This window comes from Betta splendens, chromosome 13 (assembly GCF_900634795.4).
Source record: "Betta splendens chromosome 13, fBetSpl5.4, whole genome shotgun sequence".
Lineage (NCBI taxonomy): Eukaryota > Metazoa > Chordata > Actinopteri > Anabantiformes > Osphronemidae > Betta > Betta splendens.
In genome coordinates, this window is record NC_040893.2 from 8,358,166 (window position 1) to 8,374,707 (window position 16,542).

Sequence of the window (16,542 nt, forward strand, 5' to 3'; positions counted from 1 at the left end):
AGTGGTTAATGTGTATGTGTGTGTGTATGGAGAGGACAGGGTCACAATATGATGCTAGAGTGGTGCTCCCACGACTATAAAGCTGTAGACAAACGGAGGCATCACTGTAGTGCCACAACCCTGCTGCACCGCTCCTTCATCGGCCTTTCCTCAGCCCTTCATCCGGTCACCTCTACCTGCAGGAACCGAGTCCCTCCATCGCCGCTCCCTGTGCTGAAGGTTGAGGTGACCACCTTGAGAGTGGATAATTGTTTAATAGCCTGAGAGTTTCCATGTCCACCCCAGAGGCCTTTGCCCGCTGAAGATCGATCAAACACGCTGGCCGTCGTTGACAACTTCGAACTGCGCGCACGCACACACATACATACACGCACGCACGCACGCACACACACACACACGAGAGCTGCTGGAGAGACGGGCAGAGATAGTGGAAGGGAAAAAGAAAGAAAGTGAGAGGAAAGAGGAGTACCTCCCTTAGCGGCTGCCATGTGGCTTTAGCCATCTGTTGGCAGAGTCTAAATTAATTAGCTCCACTCATTACTAGTTTGCAAGAGGCCTGCAGTCTAAACCAGACACCAGCTCTTCAACTCCTCTTTCTTCTTCTAGTCACCCTCCACCCGGGCCTGGTTTTAAATCAGTGCACTGCATTGCAAGGAAGAGTTGGCTGTCCATCTCGCTAAGGAATAAAAGTCAATCTGTGTTTGTGTTGACAAGTTACTGAAGATAGATATAAAAAATCATAATAGCATAATAGGTGATGTAAAATATGTGTTCCAGGTTTAAAAATGAATCCTAAACATGCAGTTCTGTCGATTGTGTCTCATTGACGTGACCTGGACAGGAGAGGTCGCCTTTGAATTCATCTGGGCACACTGTAATAGTTTATTGTGATTCTGAATCAGAAATGTGCAAATGTGCTAAACTAGCCATTCAGACAGAAACAAACCCACAACCGCAAAATCTCAGCGCTGACACCGAACAGACGACCGGCTCATGTCATCCTTCTAGACACACCTACAGTCACCCTTCATCTTCCTCTGCCTCCCTCCCTCCCTCGCTCTGCCTCTCCCTCCCTTTCTCTTTCTGCCCTCTTATCCCACTTTTCCCTCTCATCCTTGGGGAGTGCTCTGTGCCACCGCAGAGACGACAGATGGGGCTCAACATCATCCAGGGAGTAAGAGAGCGAGGGAGAGAATAGAGGGAGGTTACATTCATTATTTACATCACTTGGTATTGGAATATTAATGCTAAAAGCAATCGGGCAGGCCTTCATTAAATTAACTGGAGATGTAGGGAACGAGTGGAGAAGGCGAGGTGGAAGGACGCAGGAGCGAGGGAGAGACAGTGGGAGAGGAGAGAGGCGCACACTGTTAAATGGGCCCTAAAATTAGTGAAGCAAAAACACCTCCATTAAGAAAGACCGCATCCCTCGTTTTCCTCCCTTCCTCCACTTCAACTCTTTTGGGTTCCTTTCTCCTTTAAACACATCGTTCTCTTTCATAAGCACAAAAAAAAAATCACTGCATTTACCCACAAGTGCCTGCTCCAAACCTCTTTGAGAAATATGCATTTCTGTGCTGTCCCTCCTAAGTGCCTGTTCAAAATTTAAACATGCTTATGGTGGCAGAATGTGTCTTTGGTCCCCATGTGCATCTCTCTAGAGACGACGACGCCTCTGTCTTCCGCTCTCTCCATCACTCCCCGCTCAGCAACCGCTCTTTGTCTCATCACTCCATCTCGCCCTTCTTCTCCCCATTTCTCTATTTCTCCCTCGATCAATCTCATTCTCATTTTCTATCTGTCAGCAAACCCTAATGTTACCTCTGCACGCTGGATAGGCAAGCATGCGTGGACACAAAAACACATTGGCACGCAGACACATGACCGTGCATGTGCATACATAAATGTACCAACTCATCCACACACACACCGACAGCGGCAGTTCTCTCCTGCACAGCAACACATTGCGTATATGCAGAGCCACTCTCCCTATTAGTGGAGCGTGGCTACGCACTGTTGACTTCTGGTGAGGAAAACATAGAGTTGTGTCCGCTGGTTATTCACTGATGCCAATATTCCCCGCCCCTCCACCTGCCACTCAGCTCCTCACAGTTCATGTGCGGTGTGCGCACGAGAAAGGTGACTTTCACTCGTGAAACTATGACCGCAGCAGCCAATGAGTCGCCGTAATTGAAAAATTAGGTCACTTCCTTTTGGTGAAGGATGATCAAAAATGGAAACAGAGGCTTCCAGATGCAAATGAGGTCCCAGAGACTCTTATGAGATCTCAAATAGACGGATCTAAAAGCTCAGAGCTGGTTCTTTGAGAAGATATTATTCTATTTTTCAGTTTTTTTCCTTTGCCTATGTACAGTAACTAATAAAACATGTACCACATGATGCATCCTGTACAATGTTTAATTCTCTTTTCACACAAGCATAAGTGACATGTTTGTGTACCTACTTATTACAGGTCTAAAGCCGTGCAATAAATGCAACATTATTACTGTATTTTCTGTCCCAAATGACAGCTGGCACAGGCTCCAGCTCCCCCACCACCATTATGGATAAGGGGTGCACATGATGACTGAGTGAGTGAGGGGGGGGGGGGGGTGCTTATTTGGCTTATTGGTATAGGAATCACTGAAGTCACTCATTCAGTTGTCCAGAGATGCGCAGCAAAGCAGACAGAGGCGGTGAATATCCTCAACTTTGTAAATTCAGGTTTTAAAAGCAAGACACAATTAGCAATTCGAATGAACAAAAAAAAGTAAAAAAAAAACGCTTTATTAAATGCTTTGTATGAGGAGGCATTTTCGGCTTGAGGCAGCGGCAACTAAAAATTCTGTCATCGTTTATGTTGTTTCCATAGTAACAGATACTAACGCAACACTGGAACGTCAGCGTCCAGAGCAACAGCGATGGGTGTTTTTGTTTACAAAGCATATTGGAGTATGTTTAAAAGTAGCAAATGTTTTAAATTGTTAAATGAAATCTATGTACCCCCCCCCACACACACACACACACACACACATTTACACAATGTAGACAACAGGCACATATCCTGAAGGTAACGCTTAACTAATATAATTAGTTCTCATGAAGGCATGCTGTTTCGTGGACTGCAATCCACTGATATTCAAGCCAAAGCTCAATAATAGCAGGCTATCATATTTCTACACATAGTTAGAAATTTAATCCTGCTTTTATCTCAAAGGATGCAAATAAAATATAGCACATTGTGAGTTACGATGCTGTTGACTCCCAGGTATCAGGTGACAAAAGCTCAGTAAGGCCAAACAAGATCACTGAGAGACAAGCAGGTAGAACAAGAGGTCAAAGCCGTTTAAAGATGTTGTCCAAACATTGGTAAAACAACCCGCATCAATAAATTCACCCATATTGGTAAGACACACGTGTTTTTCCTATTCTACATCAATTACCACATTAGTACTGTACAGAAGTGTTACTGCAGAAATAAAAATCCTCTAAAGGTCATTTATCCTCTGTCCTGGATGAAATATTAGCTCATTACTGCTCGGTGATCTGCTTTAGCATCGCCTGTGACTGAAGATGTCAGGAGAAAAAAAAAAGACGACGGGATGGCAGCGAGAGGAAGAATTGGAGGTAGGGGAGCGACGGAATAAATACCCGTCTGTTTTTCCCTCAACAGAAATAAACAAGGCGTTCACTTGTCAGCCTGCAAGAGAAGGGCACACTGTTTATGCAGAGGAGAAGGCACACGCACGCACATGCACGCACGCACGGCAAATCTGGAGATGAGCGCTGCTGGTGAGTGAGGAAGCTTAAAAAGGGACACAGGTTGTAAAAATTGTGTCTATTTTCTTGACACTGTGAGCACATGACAGGTTTCCCTTTCTTTTTGTGTCTATAGGCCTAAATTACAGTATTGCAGCACAGTGACTTGTATTTCCATGTCACCTTCTTTTGATGTCCAACAGCATTTAAAAGGGAAAAGGTCACAGCCACTGTCCAGATATGTCTCTTGTGTCCAAGAGGATTTAGCAGATGGGCCAAAGGGTGTAGGAACATCTGTGTGATTCTAAGTAAGTGTCCATGTAGCTGAAGCTTTTACATTTTATTTACGAACAGACTATCTGACAGACATTGTGGCTCAACTTGGCTGCAGACGTGCAGTCAACGTGGATGAATGAGCTGTAGTGTGAGCACTCAGCTGTCAATCTGTGCTTGTACACAAAGAGCTTTGCCCATGTGAGTGTATGATTGTGAGATGGTGCTGGTGTGTGTGTGGCCCACTCCAGAGAGAATGCACCAAGGCTAGAATGGATTTCAACTGAAATGTATATGAGATTCAAATTTCATTTTCTTTTCTCTTTACTGCCCCACCCCCACCTCCCCTCTTTTCTTTGTTTTGTAGGAGCCTTAGTCAGACAGATTTTCATCTCCATGAGTCTATAACACACACACACACACACACACACACACACACACACACACACACACACACACACACACACACACACACACACACACACACACACACACACACACACACACACACACACACACACACACACACACACACACACGGAATCGTGGTCAAAGTGCACTCAGTAGGTTTGAACACTGGCCAAGTAAAAAAACATTTAGGTTTATATTTTGTAGAGCGAGAGTGTGGCTAGAGTATGAAACAAGTTTGTATAATCAGGGATAGCTGAACATGGTAATAATCAAATAATAAAAAATACCGGGTGCTCAGATTAGCCTAAAAACTAAAAATGTTCTTTATAAAGTCATGTTTATTTGCCTTCAGCAATAGAGTCCGATGTGAAGTTTAAAAATATGCAACCAGTCAGACTGAGATCAGAAGAAACAGCAGGACAGACTCTGTCTAAACAGTAGAATCTATTAAAACAATGATCCTATGCTACTGCTATGCAACTACTCTAAACTGTTAATGTGTTGATGCAGTGTATGTTTTAGATTAAATAAAGCACTGATTTATAGATGCTGACCTGGAAGGAGGTGGCTCGTGTGGATGGTGAGAAAGAAACAACACTAGTCCTTTTCTCATACAACATATTTGTATAATTCGTATTGAAATATAACTTTCACTTCATGTACATTTGTTTACTGTCCACGCGTGTGAAAGTTGTGGTTTCATAAGGATTGTGTGCTGGGTTGTTTCCTGGCTTTGAGCCCTGAAGTCTTGTCGTCACCAGACAACCGGTCGTAGCTAAATTCAGCGCAACTATTGTCTGTTTCCATTTAAGGCTGATTAAATGCATTCTGTGCCATAGACCTCTCTCTAAAAATTAGTAGAAACACAGCAATGAGTCACACAGCTGCACTGGACAACATGTTCCTTGATTACGATGAATGCTGGCACTGTGGCGGAGCACGGCTTGCAGGGGGGTTGTGGAGGAGTGAGCCATTACTGGAGCTCAGTGAGTGCTGAGCAAAGTAGAGCAGAAAGGTAAAAAAGGAAAAAACACGGAGGGTTCCTCCCAAGACACGTTTGAAACTCACTGCTGTTTCCAAACAATGTCTCCAGTGAGACAGAGTGGGGGAAACAAAGAGACTTGCTTTGCCCTGGGCATTGTAAAACAACGACTGGGCATGTGAACAAAAAAAAAATGGACTGCACTTTCAAAACACCGAGAGCTAAGGTAAGAAAGTGAGAATGGAATAAAAGAAGAAGAGAAATAATGATGCAAAACAAGAGGCGGTCAGGTGGGGCTGATAACCACTTGAGAGGAATAAATGTCAAGTCGAGCAGCGAGAGAACCCTGGGAGGCGAAGGTGGAAGTGAGAGACGGAGAGAGAGAGAGACAGAGACAGAGTAACTAAACAGGGACAAATGTCTGCTGACGTCAGGTCGCTGCTTTGTGAATCCAACTTTAAGAATTAAAATTGCAAACTAATATTCACTCCTGTGTGTGTGTGTGTGTGTGTGTGTGTGTGTGTGTGTGTGTGTGTGTGTGTGTGTGTGTGTGTGTGTGTGTGTGTGTGTGTGTGTGTGTGTGTTGACATATGTGTTGCAGGAGTCCTTAGGGACCCCTACGCATCCCAGAGAGTCCATTGATTAGCTATTAATAAAGAGATACCATTGCTCACAGGGGAGGTCAGTGATAGCCCCGTCTCCCCCCACACACACACGCAGGCAGATACATGCTTTTAATTAACAGATGTGACAGAGGTTAGGTGAGGTGGGAGAGAAAGAGCATGAAGTAGAAAAAGAAAACACCAGATAATCAGATAAATATGAAAAATTAACAACGACAGTATATAACTGTTTTTGGGAAGAGGCTCCTCCTGCTTTCTGGCCTTCTACAGTAGCTATTGCTCACTGTCTTTCCACATGAGACTCTCTCTCTTTATCTCGTCGCCTCCGCCAGTGTCCATTGTGGGCTTCGTGTCAGAGCTCTGTTGGCTGTCGTCTTCCTGTCTTTGATTAGCTGTGATCTATGAGCCAATGAAAGAAGTGAATAGGGAAAAGTGCCTGAAAGCAGCAAAGATGGACAAAGAGACGTAATAGGAGGGGCAGTGGCAGCTGATGGATATGACTGTGGTCAGGTGAGTGCATATCTCAGTGTGTGCGTCGGGCACATTTGCATTCCTCTTTCTGCTTTATTTGCTGCAGTTTTCATCAATTTCACCCTGGTTCTTCACGTGGCTGCTTCCCTCCTCTCTCCCCTCCTCTCCCAGCATGTACATCTTCAGGTCACGGGTCATTAAGTGAGCTCCAGAGGGGATGTGTTGGAACAGGAGATCTCTCATATTGCCCTGCCTCCACTATGCTACTAAAGCACAAACCTATGCATGTCAATAAGCACATATGTGCACACAAACACTCCCATTTTATCTCTTTCTTCAATATATTGTGATCACCGTTTGCTCATGATACTCATGAATGAAACACTCTGTCCCAGGATTCATGATTTGGTGGACTTTAAAAAAAAAAACACAAACACACACAGAGTTGTTGTGCACTGTCAAACAACATTAGGTTGTGAGGTGGTGTCAGTGGGATAATTAGAATAACACACCCACTGTATCCTTCATTATGTGTGCCATCTTCACTTACTCACTGTATTCTCTCGCTGATGCCGCCCTTCTCTCCTTCCCCCCCATGACACATACAATCTTACAACAACCTACAAGTGGCGTGTTTGAGAAAAGTCATGGGTCGACAGTTTACATCTGATCGTCTAAACATCCCCCGTTAAGCAAATCTGCCCTAATTAGCTTTTGGGCTAGTGGGAGAAGATGAGGAGGAGAAAAAGTGAGGCACAAAGTTTAGGTACAGCAGAAATTGTGGTGAGTAATGCTCATTGACGTCATTTCCACGAATGATGGTGAATACTGCATGCAGACATGCACTGACTATTATACATATACTGCATATACTGTACTACTGTATGCGTAGGAGGATAGGATAAGGCAGGTATCCAATTAGTCGGAAACATACACACAAATCATGCCAACCAACAGGTCTGATACAGAGAGAACAGCATCCGTGCACACCTTAGCTGTATGTGCTTAATGAATAACTAGCAGCGGCGAGGAGAGGCAGCCATCTTCTCTGAGTGAGGCCAAATGAATTCGCCGAAGCGCTATGCAAATGTTCCCTGGGCTAACGAGACTGCCTGCATGATTGGAGTGCCATTGAAATTCTCCTCGTGCACAGCCCTCTCTCACTTCCTACCTCCCTCCCTCCTTCAATCTCCCTCTATCTCCGCCGACATTTCAATCTCTACACGGTGCGTCCATGTTCCCGTGCATCCATCCATCCATCTATCCGTCCATTCATGCATCCACCCATGTCCTTTTTTTATAATGTACAAATAACCTGGACATTTATGTCCCAGTGAATCCTGGAACGTACATCATTTCCTCTCAAATCGCAAATCATGTCATCCACATAGATCCACACTGCCTATCAGTGTCTGGACAGCAGTGAATGCCCCTGTGTTATACTCGCACTCCCTCGGTCTGCCTAACACACACACACACACACACACGCGCGCGCGCGCACACACACACACACACCCGCGGTCCATTCAAACAGAGCGAGCACAGAGTCGCTCTGCACCTGTTCTCTCTGTAAAACATCCAAACACGAGTGCTGAATAAATAACCCAACCTAACACGCATCACTGCAGGGTTCATGCGCGCGCGCACACACACACCACAGCCCATAAACACACATCAATAAGTAAACACCACCCATTTCCCCCGCACAGCCACCCCCCCTGCCCTTTCCCCCCCATCCTCACACTTGGTACAAACTGCTAGCAAACTGAAGGCAAACACACACTGATGCGCACAATGCGCGTAATGGTTAATGGTTAGACGCTAACAGGGGCGAATAAAAAAAATCTAACGGAGAAAACGAGATGGAGCAGAGAGGATTGGGGAGAGGAGTGGGGGGAGGGGGGCATTAAGCACTTGTCAGATGCATCTTTAATGGCAGGACACAGCGGCCCTTTTCCTCCCTGGGGTGAAAGGGACAGCAAGAAGCTCACACACACACACACACACACACACACACACACACACACACATACATATACACACACACATACCTCTCTTTGTCTATCTGCCCATTCTCTTAAATGTCCTCCATACACCTCTTTGCAATATTTGTCCATCCTATGCCCACTTTCCGAGCTGCATAATTCAGCATGTCATGCTTTTGTGCCACTTTGACTTTCGTTTTGTGCTTGTCCTGCCATTTTTGATTTTCTTGTTGTTCACTTCCAGGATTGATGGAGCGCGAGGGGAAGGACGGTGCTCCGTCACTCCACGCCATCTGCTAATAAGTGCCTCGGAAAACGGAAGGTGCGTGACGGGGATGAAGTTGGGAGAAGAGTTGCCGGGCAGAGGGCTAGCGAGAGCACGGGGGCCTGTGCAGAGCGGCCACAAAATGGAGACTGGGACAGAAGCTGCAGCAGCTGTGGTGACGCTACACTTCACAGAGAGAGAGAGGCAGTGTGTGTGTGAAAGAGAAGGGGGATTAAACAGCCCCAATCAATGGATGCAAAAACACACACGTCACAGTTTCCTTTTTAACTCTCAATATCATCTCTTTGTGTTCCCATCTAGCTACATGAAACTTCTGCAAGGTATACATGCAAAGGTCTAAAAATATTGTGGTAAAGGGACATAATTCACCATTCATTAGTTCTTGAGGATTAAAAGATGAATGTTGATGCTCTATGGTAACACTTCACAGCAAGGGTGGTGACATATTTTTGTTATCTGCTAATTTTGAGACCAAAGATTGCCCCAGTCGTGACATGTACGGTACATCTCCCCCACCTGTCACAGAAGTGCAAACATGCGGCCTCGTCCTCTGTCTGTTTGTGTGCGTGCATGCGTGTACTGGCGCTTGTGCGAGTGCCGCCGCCGAGCTGCGGTGATGCACTAATAAAAATCAAGCAGCGATGCATCCTCACACCTTCCTCATTCCGCCCGCCGGTTCGCACCCGTTACCATGGTGACCAGATAAAACTCACACTGTTTTAAGCTCCAACTGGAGGAGGAGATGGATACTAATAAAGTGACAAGTACACACGCACACACACACAGACACACACACACACACACACACACGATGAAGTTTCTTTATACACATCCGTCAGCAGACAGTTTCCTAACTGACAAGCAAACAAATGCTAATTTTGAATCTGACAGCAACACCAGCAAACCATCAATTAGAGGATGAGACATGGCTAGATAGAGAGATAGCAGGAGAAGGGGAGGTATGACAGACGGCTAAAAACCAGGAGAGCCAGTCGGCACACGAAGCCCTCCTCTGTCTGTCTGTCTGTGTGTCTGTCTGTGTTGCTCCATGAACAGGCCTCAGTGCAAACAGATTTGGCTGTCAGATAGTGACACGACACCCAGCCTGGGTCATCTCGCAGTGTGCCCAGCTGTCACCAAACACTCTCCTGCCTCTTCATCAAAGCCCATTCAAACTCTGCTTTATTGACCAACACAGTCGTCTGTGTGACATGTGTCATCCTGGCCCACACTGTCCCTAATAAATGGCAAACCACTAGAGCATCTCAAGTGCTATTGAAAGAGAGAAAGCTGTACATGCCACCAGGAGCTGATAGATGGATAAGGTGTCTGGTGGAGTGTCGTAGGATGTGAGGACCGCACGCAGACAGTGTGTGTGTGTGTGTGTGTGTGTGTGTGTGTGTGTGTGTGTGTGTGTGTGTGTGTGTGTGTGTGTGTGTGTGTGTGTGTGTGTGTGTGTGTGTGTTTTAGCATCTCCAGTGCTGACACAGGCCACCAGTCTGTACCAGGGAGAGATGAGAGCAGGCTTTAAGCCAAAGATGGAAGGAAAGAAGAAGAGGAGCACTGTGTTACTACTAAGACCTATTCATTAGCACTGCAGGAGGACAGAAAGACATAAAAAACATATTAGTTCCAATTAAATGATTCCCATGATTATGTCATTTAACAGTTACATTCTTGATTAATAAATTAACCATTTGATCGATAGAATACAACAGGAGGCAATAAATAGCCAGACACTGAAGTGACACCTTCACGTCTTGAGTTGTGGGTTAATGATTATCAATTGAACAACACAAGTATCCTATTTTTCGGTGAAATGTGTGATATCTTACAAATATAGTATTTTACACCATGTTTGTTGGGCAAATAGTGTGACTTTGTGTTTGTGTGTGACTCTGTGTGTGTGTGTGCACATGCATAGACTCCTGCTTGTTCATATGAGCATGTCTATCAGCTGATCAATAACACACTCCCACAGAGCTCTTACCACACAACCACAATAAAGTGGCTTTCAGAAACACACACTCACTCACACAGAGCTATCAGCGAAACCAACCGGCCCGGTCTCGCCACTCTCACACCGAGGGATCTGTGACAAGAGAGAGGGGAATCCAACAGCAAGCTTTATTGATCCAGACTGGGAACCCCCCTCAGGTCACACACTCGCGCACTACAGCTGTGCTGGATCAATGAGTGCTCCCGTGTGAAGGACGGAGCCGCACAAAGAGGCGCACAAATGCACGGACACCTTCGCAGCGCGCTCGCACAGGCTGCTGAGGGAGATGAAAGGGGTGCCGTGTATCAGAGGACGAGATAAGGGGCAGAGGGAGCAATGCATATCATCTGACCTAAACAGTCTCGTCTGACACCCAGCAATTTGCCGTTGCTCTGCGGAGCAAATGTTAACACTGCGCTGCACAAACACGGCGCACACACACAAACGTACAGAGGCGGTGTAGGAGCCTCGGCGACGAGCTAATATTATTCCCCACCTAAGCATTGAATGTTTTAAATAGAAGATCAGGGGTAGCGCAGGGAAGCGCTCTAGGCAGCGCAGAGCCCTAGAGGTGTGGCTGCTCTCCTTTGAATGACTGTGATGAGCGGCTAAACAGATCCATCACTCACCAAATTAGATCCCAGCAGCCCACACACACACACACACACACACACACACACACACACACACACACACACACACACACACACACACACACACACACACACACACACACACACACACACACACACACACACACACACACACACACACACACACACACACACACACACACACACACACAATGTCCTTCCTCCTCTCTGTCACACACGTACACTAATGCCTAATTTATCCCTGTAACACGGCCACGGTGATGTCAGCGAGTGAGCGAGCGAGGAGCCGGGGACGTGCAGGGAAAAGGGCACTCCATCCGACTTGCTTTTGAGCGACTGAGACATTCTGCCATTAACGCCGATAACGCGTCCCCTAAATACTGTCAACCTTTACAGACACTGCACAGCAAACCAGGAGGAAATCTTCATTAAAATCGAATTTCGTCATTTGCATTTAAGGACTTTTTCCAGTGTGAAATAACAAAGGACAATGTCGCTGAGTCCACTGACATACTGGTATGACATTAGATCATTTGCTTTCATTATTACCCACCAACTGATCAAACACAGCGAGCACGCTCTTAGCCAAACAGGACTAACGGTCAACAAGCAGAGTTTGCTGTGACTACGTTTCAGATTTTCAAAAGGACAATAATGTAGACGAAGGACAATGTAGACATGAGTCTGTCTTCACCTTCTACCTCTAACTGCTTCAGTTTCTTACCTGGGATGATGGAGACCGTGTCTTTCTCCCAGGACACCACACTGACGTACTCCTGGACGGCTGAGGGGATGAGGCACTTGAACACGGCGACATTTCCTCGCATGGAGCGCTGATCGGCCACGCGGACTGTGTAGGGCTCCCTGAACACTGGTGTGTGGACACAAGAGCTGAAGTCAGTGGGGCCATAAGGGTTTCAGCACATCAGAAGGAAGAATTTTAGACACCTTAACCTGGATTTTAAGTCGTAATTTAGTGCAAGAATGTGTAAAGAATGTCTGTAATATTACAAAGAATTAGACTTCTTTGACCCAACAACACTGTAAGACACATAGACATTTAATTGGTCTTATTAATAAAAAGCAGTAAGTGACAATTGATTAAATTAATTTAATTAAACGACCATATTGTTTCATTATAAAGAAAAGTCTCAGACTGATATAGGAGGAACAATTTTCTCTTACTGTAAACTGACTAATGAGAGTTTAGGCACATGTGGCCTGTTTGGGCCTTGGCAGGACCAGCTGCTGTTCTGTTCGCACTAAGTGAGCGTCTCTCACCTCAGCCCCACATTTGAAGCCGCACCGTGACTGTAAGAGGAGCTGACTTGGAGCTGCTTTGAAGGGGATGCGCAGCGAGCGGCTCTTGGCCTTTTAAGGAACCACGTCGCAGATGCTATGAGACGGGCCCGGAGTGGACACTTGCTCATGGCCGATGGAACTGTCGTATGCAGGCGCCAGGCATCAAAGACTACACCCCCCCACACCCTCCGCACATGGCATGCAGAGCACTAGACTGTGAATCTGTGCCAGTGTACAGAAAGGATGCTGGTGATTAAGATGGGCTTAATGATGAAAACAGTAGTCTGTAGCTAACTAAATTATCTCTCCAGTTAACTCTGTCACTTTTGGATTAGTGGGAAATGTGAAATCCTAAACCAAGACATACACTTAATTAAAGAACGGTTACATTCAGCTATTATGGTGTTAAGGTGGAGGTGTAAAGACAGGTCTACGTTAAGTGTCTTAACACATTTAATGATTTTTTAACCCTTTTCATTAGTTTCATCATGTCTTTTGTCACAAAATATACATTTGTGATCACCATAACCTTGAGTGCAACAGTGCACAGCATGAATGTGATGAAGCAGGTTCACTCAATGTGCTCAGAAATGTTAGGTAAAGAACATAGGCTTGAGGTTAGTTAACTAGTAAGATATATACTGGATCTATATTCACCGCTTTCAAAAGTCTTAAAAAAAATTCCTCATTTACAGAGGGGCTTTCCGTGCATGACGATTACCTCTCAACCAGCAACCAGTCCCTTAGAAATGAGGACAGTAATGACTTGTAACAATGTAAAACACACACGCACACACACACACACTGGCCCCACCCTCCTTCATGTTCACTTTCTCCCCCAGCTCTCCAGTGATATAATTAACGCCTAGCCTGAAGGCCTGTTTCCTTGGTCATTAATAACGCTTTATGCCAGCCGCCACTGTCACTGGAACCCAGTGAAACCAAAGCCAATGTCCTTGTCCAAATGGTGGAGAGTCTTTTACCTTCCGGGTTCTGGGCTTCATGGTTTTGCCCATTTTTATCATTGTGCTACTTTTTTCCAATCTGAATCAAACTTGTCCTCTTTTATGCTTGTGAAGTAGTTGATATTACAGTACATCAGGCTGTTGGATGGGCTAATGTACAGTGAGTTGAATTTATTTAATTTGTGTCAGTATCACAGTACCGTGCAGTACTGTGATACTTACTCAACAGTAAGTTGAGATATGCTTTGAATAACATATCACTGCTCCTTACGTCAGTTCGCTAATGTGGGCTGGAGCCTCATTTGTAAACAAATCGATGATAAATAATTTCAATCAAGCCTTCATTTGAATTCTTCAATTTAACCAGCACCTACACCTCATTGATGCCGTCTACCTACAGATCAATAGCGAGGATCGACTGAGTAGCCTCAGCTGTTGTGGCCGAGCCAATTCTTTCAATCATTTATTTACTCTCTGATTGACCCTTCGGCCTCCTGTCAATACCAGGGAACGTCCCCAGTGCCCACTGAGCCTCTCACAGAGTGTTTAAAACCAACTTGACAGCTTGTAAATGTTTGGTGAAATGATGACATGTCAATTCAGCAGAGGCTGAAATGTAGTCACCTCAGGCTCAGGTTTCTCTCGCTGTGACCCCAGAGTTCCAACTCTACTTAACCTTTAAAGAAGTGTGGTTCACTCCTCCTCTCTGTTGTCACTAAAATAAATCCAGGATGGAAACGTGTTCTCGTACCCAACTATGTTACCACCTCTACTAAGTAGCAGCTGGTGTGACGGCATTGTCATTTAGCACACATTCCCCTTCGAAGATATGGGATTCTTTCAAGCCTTGTGACAGGATGCAAATAGTAGCCCAACTGATTTGTGTGTAAATTGCACTCCCCCTCATCGCATGCGCAGCAGAATCATTAGGATGTTACTGATGCCTGACTATATGCAGACTGGTTGCCTAGGAACGAGCTAAAACATGGGTCTGGTGCACTGGGCGCACTGGGAGGCAAGTCCTGTATCACTGTCGCTTCAATAATTAACGACAGGGAAACCAAATACTGCATTTACTTATTCATAAAGCAAGCAGCAGAAACACAGAGTGGGAAAAAGATAGCGGTGGTGGAAAATAATGAAACACAGAAGACATCAGTGGATGCAGGTTTCATTACTGGGTAAACAGATTCAGAAACGTGTATTGGGTTGAGGGACCGTATACTTACTGTATTAGTAAATTAATACCAGCCAGAAAAAGGGATGAGGGAGGCAGATGGAGGAAAGGGATCTAAACACCTGCTGCCTTGGCCCAGGCCTTGGCGAAGCATTTTGCGTTTTGGTTGGGACAAAAGGGAGACGAGGTGAGCTCATCAAACAGGTGCGCTCATCTCATTTCATTAAGTTTGTTTAGGGAGGTGTTGGCTACACAAAACATGTAACTCTGCCTCCCGGACACGACACGCGATGACGGGCTGAACATGCAAAAGGTGTGTCACACGTGTCACTGGGACAAGTTATCGAAAGAGAAAATGATCTGTGTAAAAGAAAAAGGCACTTTTCTTGGGGCTACACATGCAAACTGACAAATGTGTTACATATAAGAACCTTTACTTTCAGGTCAGGGTCCAATTCACAAAAATGCCTTAATGCTGAATCTTTCTGTCAATGACAAATTGATTTTCTCTGCCTTTTTTCTTCAACGACTGACAGGTTCTCTCTAACCGACTGCATTCCTCGTGCTTCTGCAACAAGGACTAAGGACTGATATGATACCAAAACAGGAGCTGATAGAAGCGAGACAGTTACCCTAAACTACACTAAAAAAACTGAAAGTATCATTTATAACTATTCTCACTATATTACAGTAATATTAATTGGGCTGAAGCATAATATATATAATATTGAACTAGGAAGACATTTTAAGAATAAAATCTACTGTCTTCCTACTATATACTACAGTATACTATCTATATTCAGTTCTTACACTTACAGATTTATGCAGTAATATTTTGGGCAACGTTCTATGATATGACTATGAGATGAACACCAGAAGACCTAAAAAAAAAATTACAAATGGATTGTGGCAACAAAGGACACAAAAATAAAACGTCTGTACAACTAAACTACTCACAAACACACTGTGACCTTAATTTCCACTGAATTACATTTCAAATTAACATACTAAAAACTGACTAAATATAAATGGAAATGAGGGCGTCATGATGAGACTCACCAAAAAAAGTGTTTAGTTGCAGTTTAGTTTTAGGAGAAAGGGTTGATTCAGTGCTCGCTTTGTCTGAAGCTCAGGCTTTTTACATACTCTAAAGTTAATTCCTGCATTTTCCCTTTGTTGGGCTTCTGCTCAAAGCAGAATCATTGTCAATGACAGACAAGTGGTCTGTTCACTGTAGGAGCAGGGAACTTCAGGCCTTAGGAGGTGCTCAGTCTGAACCAGTAGAGAAAAAATATCCGACTAATAGTGCAGCTGAGGCACCGGACATCTTATTCCTGTAGCATCCCTAAAATCCCAATTTTTCTCTCAAACCTCAATCAAACTTGTCTATGAAACATTTTTATTGTGTGCAAAAATAACCAAGGTAAACCAGACATAATGAGAGTGCCAAACAAAAAGATACACAACAAAACAAGCAGCACACATAGTGATTTTCATAAATGTAGAGCTATCGAGACAGGTGCTAGCACTATTATTGGGCCACAATCAGCATGCAGTGGAGTGGGTGAGAAGGAGGGGGAGGGATAGAGAGAGCTGTGAGGGGAAGGGAGAGAGAGAGAGAGGGCGAGCAAGGTGGATTGTGAAGAGGCAAGAGGGGGTGGGGCTGATTTTTGGTGGTGTCACACTGTGTGCTGT

The 16,542-nt window shown here is 44.9% G+C and overlaps 1 protein-coding gene across 3 annotated transcripts in view; it reads right to left on the reverse strand.

Annotated features, from left to right (window-relative positions):
- LOC114867476 (cell adhesion molecule DSCAML1) overlaps positions 1 to 16,542 on the reverse strand; it is a 76,159-nt gene that overhangs the window by 44,271 nt on the left and 15,346 nt on the right. For all 3 annotated transcript variants that reach the window (XR_008696587.1, XM_055514323.1, XM_029170143.3), the window contains exon 3: positions 12,128 to 12,274. Coding sequence is in view for 2 of the 3 variants with exons in the window: in XM_055514323.1 (XP_055370298.1) it covers positions 12,128 to 12,274 (147 nt within the window). In the remaining variant the exon portion in view is untranslated. The remainder of the gene's footprint in view (positions 1 to 12,127; positions 12,275 to 16,542) is intronic.